Consider the following 12,605-nt stretch of genomic DNA (forward strand, 5'->3'; position numbering starts at 1 on the left):
ACATGTTTATAAAAATTGAAAGCCACACCACAAAGAATAAAAGTGTACCAGGTTATTTCTCATGTTCCCATTACAGAGAAGAGCTGTGAGAAGCACCACATTGCAAACTGTTAAGCTATTCACAACTACACAGTGAGGCCAGGCGTGGTGGCTCATGCCTGTAATCCCAGCACTTTTGGAGGTCGAGGTAGGAGGATCCCTTGAGGCCAAGAGTTTGAGACCAGCCTGGGCAATATAGCAAGACCCTGTCTCTACAAAAAATTTTTTTAATTAGCCAGGCCTGGTGGTGCCCGCCTTCATCCCAGCTACGTGGGAGGCTGAGGTGAGAGGGTCGGTCACTGGAGCCCAGGAGTTCAAGGCTGCAGTGAAACATGATCATGCCACTGCACTCTAGCCTGGACAACACAGCAAGACCCTGCCTCTAGAAAAACGCAAAAACTAAAATAAACGACATAGTACAGTGTATGCAGGAAAAACACAAAAACTAAGATAAATGACACAGTGCATTTCCACAGAGCGGGTCCACGTGGCGGACTTGCCATAGAAAGATAACAGCCTCCTTCTCTCACCCTCCTCAGAAGCCGTGCCCCAGTGGTCACCCCAGCCTTTCCCTAGCTCATGAGGAAGGCACAAACACACAACTGAAGAACATGACAATCCTGTGGGTCTTATTGATGAATCACAGCTCCAAATAACAGCCCTATGTATTTTTTTCAGATGACAAACCACAAACTGGGGAACAGATAAGGGCAGTTAGACTTCCAAGGAAAAAGTAGTTTTATAAGAGTGGGTCCATGAATCTCTATTTATCACAAGTTTAGAGGGATGACTAAGTTCCCTTCAGAACATTTTTGTTTGAGCTACATTCCATAGAGAACAGGTGGAAAGATAAATGGTCCAAAAGGCTGAGATAGAGGTTAGAAGGGTAAAAAGATGGCTGTCACTGGCTGATAATCCAAGTCACCACTAAGTAAGAAAGGCAACGGTATGTCCGTTCCCTCGGTAAAACCGCCTGCCTGGGTCCTACTGTGCCAGCCACTTCAATGTCACTGGGCTTCCCAAACAAAACAGACTGGAAGGCCAGCTGTGGACACATGGAGAGAGACTGAGTCTGGCTAACTAGGTTACTTGGCTAAAATAGCCTTTGATTAATCAGTGAGGCAGCAAGGCAGTAATGCTGGGTGCTGAGAAGAAAGTGTGACAACTTCACTAATTCATTCAACAAGGCTCTATCAAGTGTCCACTATCTACACACAATGGGAAATGCTGTCACTGAATCAAAGCCTTTTCCTAACTTCCTGCACAGTCTGGACAACTGGGTCCCCAAACCCAGAGGTCAGCCCTCACTGCCAAGGCACAGACAGAAATCACAGAGCAGTAATGGCAATGCCAAGTGTCAAAGGAGCAAATGAGGTGACACCAGCAGAAGGACCCACAGGAGAATCCCCGTGGCCCCAGGCCAGGCAGTCCCCACAGAGGGGCAGGTCTGCAGCTGTGTGCAAAGAACGGGCAAGTTCAGGGTCTCTGCGAGGTGCGAGAACAGCTTCCACAAGGGGCAACGCGTGCGAGGCCAGCAAAGGGCTGACAGGTGGGTTTGGAATCACACACAGAGGCTGGCGAGTGGGTTCCGTGGGTCACATGCAAAGGTTGGCAGGTGGGTTCCGAGGATCATGCCTAGAAGCTGGCGGGTGGGTTCTGTGGGTCACACACAGAGGCTGGCAGGTGGGTTCCGCGGGTCATACACAGAGGTTGGCAAGTGGGTTCCGAGGGTCACACCTGGAGGCTGGCAGGTGGGTTCCGAGGGTCACACCCGGAGGCTGACAGGTGGGTTCCAAGGGTCACACACAGGTTGATGGGTAGGTCCCATGGGTCATGCCCAGGGCTGGCTGCCATGGGTGGGAGAAAGGCACAGTGAAGGGGCTGGGCCTTTATCTAAGAGCAGACTGTGATGGAAGTGCCCTTCCAAGACAGAAGAGTAGATTAGCACACAGGGTTAAGGAGGCCAGGGAGGAGGTCACTGCAGGGATTTGCTCTGATATTGAATCAGTGGAAGCAGTGGTCTGCAGCCTCCGTAATGCAAGGCTATGAGCAGGAGCAGGGGCTGACTCTGAGGGACCAGGTTCGACACGGACACTCGGTCCTGGGCAGCAGGCAGAAAATGGCACCGTGACACAAGAGACAGGATGGCAGGAGGGACCTGGCTGAAGACGACGACCAGGGCTTCTACTGGAAGTGACTTTGGAAGAAAGACCCAGCAGATGTGGATATGACTTTAGGATGAGTTCAGGGTTGAATTCCAGATTCTGGGAACAATATGGTGAGAAACAGGCCACGAGAACAGCCAGGCAAACAGAAAGTCAAGGAGCAGCGGCCAGCTGGCGCAGGGGCAGGGAGGGAAGGATGGACAGGCCAACACAGGGGCAGGCAGTGGAGATGAGACACAGAGCCTGTGGGAAGCAGTTAGGCCACCAGTTAGGGGATGTCAGAGATGTCCCGGGGTCACCATTCCGAAAGCCAGATTCCTGGACAGTGAAATGGAGTTGTTAGAGGGAGATGGGACCCTAGAGAGCACTCAGAGGTCCAAACCCCTCATCCTAAAGTAGGGGACGCTGTGGCCACAACATTCCGTGCCTCGCTCAAGGCTCTAGAGCTGTAAAGTGGAGGAGCCATGACTGAGGGCCGGCTGTCTTCTCTCTCACTGTTACTGTATTTATTAACCTGGTTACTTATGCTTTCCAATAAGCTTTCTGTGCAAATGATCTGTGGTCAGGTCATCATCTTTTGTTATAATCCACACTTCAGTCAGACGGATGCATTCAACAGAACCAGTCAGAAGATCCACAGTGCTAGACGGTGCACCTGATGTGCAGTTCCCGGAATGGAGTTATCTTCCCCAAAGCCAAGTGTTTTCTCTGAAACCCTCTGCTCTTTAACACTGAAGTCCTGGACACCTGCTAGGAGCAGCTCCAGCAGGAACAGAGGTGGGGCTCAGAGAAGGAAGCAGGGACAGCAACAGAGGGGTGGGTTCCCGAAGGCTTGGGGCACAGGATGGTGTCACCACAGCAGACTGGCCACCTGCAAAATCCAGGAAGGCTGATTCCAATCTAAGATCTGGTAAGGCCCAGGCGGGCCCAGCAGAGTCACACCCCACCAGGCAGGAGAGAGTGCTACAGCCTGCCCCACAATCTCGAGTGCTCAGAATTTGGTGCCTCTGTTGCCAAAAGAAAACACATGCCAATGTTTTCCAAAGGATAATGAGCAAGACTGTTTAAATAGAGTCCACGCACATATAACTTCCTTGAGCTATTTTAGGGTCACATTATGTGGCAGTCCACATCATTTCCAGCTGCTCCACATAGGTCCCGGGTCTCCTATCAGCATGGAGTGATGGTCTGGCAGAAGAGTCCTGGCCAGGACGCAGGGGGCTCACCTCTGTGCCTGCCAGGCAGCTGCTCAGTTCCTCTTTTTTTTTGAGACAAGGTCTCGCTCTTGTTGTCCAGGCTGGAGTACAATGGCATGATCCCGGCTCACTGCAACCTCTGCCTCCCAAGTTCAAGTGATTCTCCTGCCTCAGTCTCCTGAGTAGCTGGAACTACAGGCACACACCACCACACCCAGCTAATTTTTGTATTTTTAGTAGAGATGGGGTTTCACCATGTTGGCCAGGCTGGTCTCAAACTCTTGACCTCAGGTTATCCACCTGCCTCGGCCTCCCACAGTACTGGGATTCTAGGCATGAGCCACCGCGCCTGGCCATCTGCTCATTTCTCATAGGCACTCTGCAGCATCTTCTTGGGCAATTTGAAATTCAGTGGAAAAATCCTATCCATGTCTATTATCTTGACACTGTTCTGAGCAGGTGTCTCTGGGAGGTTAGTGGCACAGAAGAGAGTAGGGGCCAACAGTTTAATCCAGAAGAGCAGGAAATGAATCCTGGACCCAGGGGTCAAGGGTGTGGCTCTGCCACTTATCTTAAGTCAACCTGGCAGAGAACAGCACTGGCAACTCCAACAAAGGAAATGTGGGGCCAGCACTTGGAACAAACTGGAACAAAATATGCTCAGGAAATGCTCCAAAATACAAAAGAGCTATGTTAGATGAACTCTGGCTCAGTCACCAGATCCTTGCAAAAAGAAATTTAATGGATTTGGTACACAAATCAGAAACAGGGATAAAATTAAAATACGAGCTCATCAGCAGCCTCAACCACAAAACCGGGGCTGTACTGCACCCAAAAGGTGGTGGAGACGGGAATGGGTCTGAGGAAGGCCGGCCTCTTCCAGGATGGGAGTCTCAGAAGGCACCCACCCATGTGGTTCCCTGGATCCAGCCTCAGATCATGCCCTAAAGAAGGCACTGAGGGTTTCCAAAATGGGGAGGCCAAAAATCAAAATCCAGAGTGGGAAGGAAATGAGCAAGGAACTAACACTTGCTGACTGCATATTCTGCAGAAACAGAGCACTGTGCTAGAAGCTTTATTTGTATTACCTCATTTTATTCCACAACAATTCTAACAAGGTAAGTAACACTCCCATTTTACCGCTAATAAAAGGGTGTAAGTAACGTGCCCATAGTCACACTGCTAATACGCAGAGGAGCTAGTATTGGACCTGGAGCTGTTCATGATGTGTGGACATCTGATTTAAATAATAATAATAAAAAAATAAACTAGGTCCTTACTTATTTTAATTTCCTTTAGGACTTATTTCATTCATTTGACAAATTTTTTTTTTTTTTTTTTTGAGATGGAGCTTTACTCTTATTGCCCAGGCTGGAGTGCAATGGAGCCATCTTGGCTCACTGCAACCTCCACCTCCCAGGTTCAAGTGATTCTCCTGCCTCAGCCCCCAACAAGTGGCTGGGATCACAGGCATGCACCACCACACCTGGCTAATTTAGTTTTTGTTTTTGTTTTTCGTACTTTTAGTAGAGACAGGGTTTCACCATGTTGGCCAGGCTGGCCTCAAACTGACCTCATGATCCGCCCACCTTGGCCTCCCAAAGTGCTGGGATTACAGGTGTGAGCCACCGCATCCAGCCTAATTTAGTATTTTTAGTAGAGACAGGGTTTCTCCATGTTGGTCAGGCTGGTCTCAAACTCCTGACCTCAGGCGATCAGCCTGCTTCCACCTCCCAAAGTGCTGAGATTACAGGCATGAGCCACCGCACTCGGCCCTCATTTGACAAATATTTATAGAGAAGCTGATATACTGCTATTCTAGATGCTGGAGATACAGCAGTGACTGAAGTTTGTGCCCTTAAGAAGTTTAACTGTAGTGTACTAGTTAGTACTTCAAAGTCGAATTATTTCCAACTCAGGGTCACAGAGAAGACAGAGAATCAGCAACCTACAGAATTTAATATTCATCTACCTATCTATCTGTAGGAGACTTGTAGCACACAAGCACTTAAGAACCCACCTGTTTTCATTATTCTAATTTATGTGTAACTTAAATACATAGACATACACAATTTGAATACAATAATATAAAAGCTACCACACAAGTCAATGGTAACTGAATTCAAAGTAGACTCAGACCAAAAGAATATATAACCAGAGAGGTTCTGTGAATATCAGCAGCAAAGCACCTGCAGAATAAACAACCATGTAAGGAAGCTGAGAGTTATGTGCACTTGTGCCAATATATATATATATATTTTTTTTCCAAGACGGAGTCTCACTCTGTCACCAGACTGGAGTGCAATGGCTCGATCTCAGCTTACTGCAACCTCTCCGCCTCCTTGGTTCAAGCAATTCTCTGCCTCAGCCTCCCAAGTAGCTGGAATTACAGGCGCCCGTCACCACGCCCAGCTAATTTTTGTGTTTTTAGTAGAGATGGGGTTTCACCATCTTGGCCAGACTGGTCTTGAACTCCTGACCTTGTGATCCACCCGCCTCAGCCCCACAAAGTGCTGGGATTGCAGGCATGAGCCACCGCACCCTGCACTTGTGCCAATAATTTAAAGACTTTTGGCAGGGCATGGTGGCTTATGCCTATAATCCCAGCACTTTGGGAGGCTGAGATGGGTGGATCACTTGAGGTCAAGAGTTCGAGACCATCCTGGCCAACATGGTGAAACCCTGTCTCTACTAAAAATACAACAATTAGCCAGGTGTGGTGGCACGCACCTGTAATCCCAGCTACTCAGGAGGCTCGCAGAGGAGAATCACTTGGATTTGGGAGGCAGAGGTTGCAGTGAGCCAAGGTCGCCTACTGCACTCCAGCCTGGGCAACAGAGTGAGCCACCATCTCAAAAAAAAAAAAAAAAAAAAAAAAAAAGACTTTCATAATAACTACTTGCTAAAGTCATCAATAGCCTAAGGAGTGAAAGAAAAATATCTGAGAGAAAAACATCAAAAAAATAATAATAATAATAACTTGACAAAGCTCTAACCAAAGAGAAACAAAATAAAAGTCACCCATGAAAAGCAAGAGAATATTCCCCAACCTGCTAACCTGCCTTCAACCCAGTTCGACAGAGAACAAATGAAGAATCTGGCCACTGATGTAAAAAATACAATCGAGTAAGCCTCCAAGCAAAACATGGTTGGGTGAGCCTTGGGTCAGGCAGTCAAGAAAACAAGTGGAATTTCTAACTAATGGATTATGCTCTAGGAAGACAGACAAGATTCATGCAGGCCATGCACAGGGGTTCCCTTGGGCCAGCACTGGGTGCTCACTCGAGTCAAATAAAACTGGTGTAATGTCAACTTATCCTCCATGTGAAATCCACCCAAAGGAACGAAGACATAGCATAGAGTGAGATGGGAATTTTCTATGTCAGACTATTTGGATCTTAACCTTAAATATGTCATTGCTTGACTTTTCCCCTTCCTTTTCTTCTTGCTTCTCCTCTGTCAAAAGCAGCAGTCAGGAAGAGACCAGATCCACACTAGCAAGACAAAGTGTTGCACCATCAACCCTTCCAGGCCCTGGCTTAGAGAACCCAGCTTTACAAATGAGGGAGAATGTTAACATCCGGTGAACTGAGGGGAATGGTATGTGAGTTTCGCTGTAGTACTCTTTTAACTTTTTTATATATTTGACAATTTTCCAAAAAAAGCTTGAGCAAACAAAAAGAAAAAATATATACAGCTTTGAAAGGTTGAGGTAGGGGAAGCATGAAAATGGCATCATTCTCCAAAGCTGGGGGCAAAGAGTCAAAGATAAATTATCGATAACTCTAAACCTTAGACCCTAACTATCAACTTGCACCACAATCTTGGAGATTATTTTTTAAAAAAACAAAAAACCCTGAGCAAGTCCCTCTCCCTTGTGACATCTGTCTCCCCAGGCTGGGGCCAGGTGCTGACCTTCAGCGCCCAGCCCTCAGGCCCCTACTGAGTGGGCGCCAGGGTCTAGGAGGCTCCATTGGCCTCTGCAGGCTGAGGTCACTCTTCTCAATGAATGGCCAACTTGGCCTTCTCAGAGGGTGCCGCAGATGCCCTCATTTGGGGATGCCAACAGTACCCATGGGATTAAACAAGGACAGTTTTTCCTACGCCTCTTGTTGGCAAAGAACTACCAACGTGGGAGTGGAAAAATTCACTGCCAAGGGACAAAACTCATTCGAATGACAACCTATTCCAGTGCTGGCCATTCCAGGAAAGGAGGGAGGGGAGCTTTATAATGGGAAAGGAAATCTGTTATTCCCTACACATCATAATTCACCTGATGAATTAATCAGGAAGGAAGGGAAACCTATTTGAGTTCAGCGTCTGTCTGGCTAACTCCTTTTTGACCTCCCTACTCCACCACGGTCTCCCCTCCCCGGGCTCCCATTACCCCTCCACAGAGACCAAAGGATTGAAGTGTCTGCCTGCAGTGCTCCGCAGGGACTCATGGGGCACCACACTCTCCCTGAAGGACATGGCCTGACTTCTGGGGCTGGGATTTACCAATGTCACTCAGCAAGGTGAGGATGGCACCTTCCCGCAGACCACAGCAATTCTCAAACTGGTTCAGGTACTGTCAAGAAAGTGAGAAGCGGCATCAGAGCTGGTGGTCACAAACCACCGGAAATCCACACGTGTCTCTTACCAGCCCATGTGATGGAAGTGCTGACCCTGGGCCCTGGTCTTTAGGGGACTTGCTTTTGAGGAAGCTAGGGCAGCAGGACTAGCAGGGATTGGCCGGAGGAGGAGGAGGAAGAAGAGGAGGACGAAGCAGTCCTGACCACCCCAGGGCTCTCACATCCTCACAGCAAGGGGCCCCTGGGGCGAGGAAAGTTTGATTCTCACTGGCTGCTGCAGTTCTGAGCAAGGCAGGACGAAGTCTAAGCACAGGAAATAGGAATTCTCTGTGCCTGAGAGTCCTAGAGATGGGCCAGGCTGGGAGGGCATCACTGGAAACCACCCTCCGACCACTGCCCTGCCATCTCCTAGCCACGTAGGTGATGGTAACAGTAGGGAATGGTTACTGAGCACTGACTACGTGCCAGGGGCTGGAAGAGCTCTGCACGGACTAGCTCGGCAAAGCCTTCCCTGCGTGATCTCATTTAATGCTAACCACCACCACTGAGTAAGTACGGGTGGAATCCCCATGTTGGAGGAGGAAACTGAGGTTACACGGTCAAATACCTGTCAGCTCACACAGCTGTAAGAGGGCAGTGCTGGAATGCGGCGCCAGGTCAATCTGAAACTCAAGCCCAGGCCCTTAATCCCCTGCCTTCCTGGCCCCCTCGACTGTCAAGAGGCTCCGTGTGCTGCTGGGAGCTGGCCTCCGAAGAAGGCAGAGAGAGGAGCTTCCCAGCTGAGTCTCACTGTCAGGAACTCACATCATGTTCATAAACCCTCAAGAGTCTGTTCACGTACCTAGCATGTAGACTTTTAACATCGACTCTTACATGTCCCCATGTGCTGGCCAAGCCTGCCTCTCCTTGCCCATGGTTGTATTATAGATTTGAACTTTTTAGAGGGAAAAAAAGAAACAACAGATAACAAGACACTGGGCAACAGTGTCCTCCCCTAACCCCACTGGGTGACAGCAAGGACAGGGGTTCCTTAGGATGCGAGTTGTTCCTGTCTCCCCCTCAATCATCCTGCAACCCACGCCAGGTCAGTCATGTTAAACTTTCCATCTCTTCTTCCCTGGCTCATTGGCTCTTTGCCACCTAAAAGACCAAGTCTAAAAGCCTCTGCCTCACTTCAGAGCCCTCTGTAATCTGGCCACATCCCACCTACTTCCTGGCTGCCCTCTGAGAAGTCTCCACTTGACTGCAACATGGCTTTATCTCTACACAGCTGCAGTCAGTAATGGGTGACTGTCAAAGGTTAGAAAAATAAGGAAAAAATCAAAGTGCTGTCGAGTTCCCCCATCTCTCACTGTGGGTCATGCCAAGGGCTGTGTTCATATCCTGCTGTGAGTGCCACTCCCAGGACATGCCTATCTCCAGGGAGAGCCACTCTGGCAGGCCAAGCCCCACAGAAAGTTTCCTTTTATTTTATTTATCTGTCTATTTCTTCTGAGACAGGATTATCTTTTTTCTTGAGACTAAGTCTTGCTCTGTCGCCTAGGCTGGCATGCAGTGGCACAATCATAGCTCACTGTAGCCTCAACCTCCCAGGCTCAAGCCATCCTCCCAGTCCTGCCTCCAAAATAGTGGGGACTACAAGTGCACACTACCACACCTGGCTAATTTTTCATTTTTTATTTTTTGAGGAGATAGGGCCTTAGTATGTTGTCCAGGCTGGTCCCAAACTCCTGGCCTCAAGCTATCCTCCTGTCTCAGCTTCCCAAAGTGGAAAGGTGTTTTTTTTTTTTTTTTTTTTTTTTTTTTTTTTTTTTTTTTTTTTTTTTTAAGAGGCACAAGGGCCTGGAGGAACAGTAAGAGTAGCACCTGAAGTGTGTCTGGGAATGGCCACTGAAAGGGAATAAACGCCTGGGCTCCCACCCTCACTATTGTGACCCTTCCAAAGTAAAGAGGTGCACTCGCAGAGTAACTGACCTCCTTTTCAATTAAAATAAAATTTTTTTTGGCTGGGCACAGTGGCTCACACCTGTAATCCCAGCACCTTGGGAGGCTGAGGTGGGTGATCATTTGAGGTCAGGAGTTCGAGACCAGCCTGGCTTATGTGGCAAAACCCTGCCTCTACCAAAAATACAAAAGTTAGCCAGGCATGGGGGTGGGCACCTATAATCCCAGCTACTCGGGAGACTGAGGCAGGAGAATCACTTGGACCTAGAAGGCAGAGGCTGCAGTGAGTCGAGATCATGCCACTACACTCCAGCCTGGGCAATAGAGTGAGACTCTGTCTCAAAAAAAAAAAATTATTTTGTTCAGAGCTTCCAGTTATCATAATGTTATATGGCCCTATTCAGTCTTAGAGATGGAGAGGTGGCCTGTGGCTAGGTCTGTGTGGACTGGGACCCAGGCTCTGCTGCTACAGTTGTGTGAGGCCCAACCTCTCTGGGCCGTGATATCTACCCGTGATGTGGGAACCATACCTGTGCACTCATGTGTAAGCTGTTGGAAATCGAATGAGGTAACATGTACTAGCAGGCTGTGTGGTACTGTCACAGGGAACAATGGGGAGGAGGGCACCCAACTGCCCCTGAAACCAGAAGGGGCTGCCGTCTACCCACCAGAAGTGAACATTCTAGGGAAGAGGAGGTGGTGTGGTGAGAAGGTGGAGAGCAGAGCCCCACAGATGAGTCCAAGTGGGTCAGGTGGGTTGGGTGGGTTGGATGGGTTGGAGCAGGTCTGCAGTCCTGGCCCAGCTCTCTGATCATGAATCCCACTCCCTCTCTGCTATGCTCCCTGCCCCCGTGTGTGGTGCTATCCCATCTCTGGAATAAGATCCCTCCTAATAAGGAGAGCAGTGGCGCTGGCACCAAAGGCCTAATGTGGCCTTAACACGCCCAGGGAGGAAGCATGTGTTTTGGAACTTGCCCAGTCCTTCCCCACGCCCAGACCTGTGATGAGTTTTCCTTGTCATTGGAGTAATCCCAGCAGAGTGTGCAGCACGCCCTTCCCTCTTCCCTGGTGTTCTCGGAAGTGCCTTTGGCTTACACACACACACCAGCCCCAGGTGGACAGGGAACAGAGGATCTGAGAGGCAAAGCAGCCCTGCTGGAGTTGCTGGGGTTCCCCAAGCTTCCTGATGATGACAGAAGTGAAAGGTCTCCCCATCCCCCTTCCTGGTGTCCCACCTGCCCAGACAGGCTGTATGCCTGGCAGCCGCGGGAGCCTCACCTTCCGGAGATCTCCTCCTTGGCAATACTCCATGGCCAGCAGGGGCAAGTCATTGGGCGCCAAGTTCTGCATCCCCTCAGGGACATCTCGGGCAGCCACCACATTGGGGTGGGTCAGCCTAGGAAGGAGGAAAACCAATGAGAGTAGAGCCAGACTCCTGCCCAGACCCATCCCTACCACCCCCATCAGGTCTCAGCAACAAAGGCCCAGGATAACCCAGGGCTTCGAAACAGAGGAAGACAGAGCCCAGGATGGGTGGCCAACTGCAATGCCCCGGTCAGTGGCATGCACCCAGCCCCACCCGCAGCACCAGAACTCAGACCCTGAGGGCGCACTGCGTGTAACTTCCATTTTCTGTGCGTGCTACATCCCAAGTCCTCATCGTGCTGCCAAACTGCTCCTTTGAGGACCTTCCAATCTCATGCCCTCCACATGGGGGGGATGTATCACACATGCAAGCAGGCAAACAAGGTGGTGCCTGCTCTTTTTGTTTTCGTATTTTTTTTCTTTTCTCTGTTTATTTTTCGGCAGGTTGATTCACCCACACACATCACCCCAAGGTGGACACACAGAGAGGGATCTGAGAAGGAACTCATGTAACCAGATGGAACTATGATGTAACCAAATGGCACTTCCTCTTTTTAAGAGGCTGGCAGAGGAGCCCCTGCTTGGTGTCCTCCTCGCTGGCTCTTTCAGAGCCCACCTCACTAGCTAGGGGGTCAGCAGCCACCAGGCAGATGTACAGCCCAGTCTCCACGCTAGAGGAATAAATGTCAGCGGCAGCATGACAGCAGAGAACGGTCACGTACCACCTTGGAACTGGAAATACAGGAAGAAAGAAGGCTTTTGTTTTTGCTGACAAAGGAAAAGTCACTGTGATAACTGTGTTAACTTATTTAATATAATGAAACTGATGAAAAGTCCCTGACAAGGCCCAGTGTGGACTTTAGCTGCTCTTCCTCTGGCGTCTTTAGAAGCAGCAGAGTCACCATGGAGACTGTCGGGCTGGCGTCCTAATGGAGGGGCAGAGATTTAAGACTCTCTTCTTTTTTTTTTTTTTTTTTTAAATTAGACGGAGTCTTGCTCTGTCGCCCAGGCTGGAGTGCAGTGGCGCGATCCTGGCTCACTGCAAGCTCTGCCTCCCAGGTTCACGTCATTCTCCTGCCTCAGCATCCCAATTAGCTGAGACTACAGGCACCCGCTACCAAGCCTGGCTAATTTTTGGTATTTTTAGTAGAGATGGGGTTTCATTGTGTTAGCCAGGATGGTCTCAATCTCCTGACCTCGTGATCCACCTGCCTCAGCCTCCCAAAGTGCTGGGATTACAGGCGTGAGCCACCGCGCCCAGCAAGACTCTCCTTTCTAGACACACCAGGGGCTGCTGCTCCAGCTTTCCCTTGGGGTGCGCG

General features: G+C 49.6%; 1 protein-coding gene across 4 annotated transcripts in view; it reads right to left on the bottom strand.

Moving 5' to 3' along the window:
* IKBKB (inhibitor of nuclear factor kappa B kinase subunit beta) overlaps positions 1 to 12,605 on the bottom strand; it is a 57,826-nt gene that overhangs the window by 30,243 nt on the left and 14,978 nt on the right. For all 4 annotated transcript variants that reach the window (XM_030937429.1, XM_010368039.2, XM_030937428.1 and 1 more), the window contains 2 exons: positions 11,197 to 11,314; positions 7,901 to 7,970 (listed from right to left, as the gene is read on the bottom strand). In XM_030937429.1, coding sequence (XP_030793289.1) covers positions 7,901 to 7,970; positions 11,197 to 11,314 — 188 coding nt within the window. The remainder of the gene's footprint in view (positions 1 to 7,900; positions 7,971 to 11,196; positions 11,315 to 12,605) is intronic.

The sequence above is a fragment of the Rhinopithecus roxellana genome, chromosome 9 (assembly GCF_007565055.1).
Source record: "Rhinopithecus roxellana isolate Shanxi Qingling chromosome 9, ASM756505v1, whole genome shotgun sequence".
NCBI classification, from domain to species: Eukaryota; Metazoa; Chordata; class Mammalia; order Primates; family Cercopithecidae; genus Rhinopithecus; species Rhinopithecus roxellana.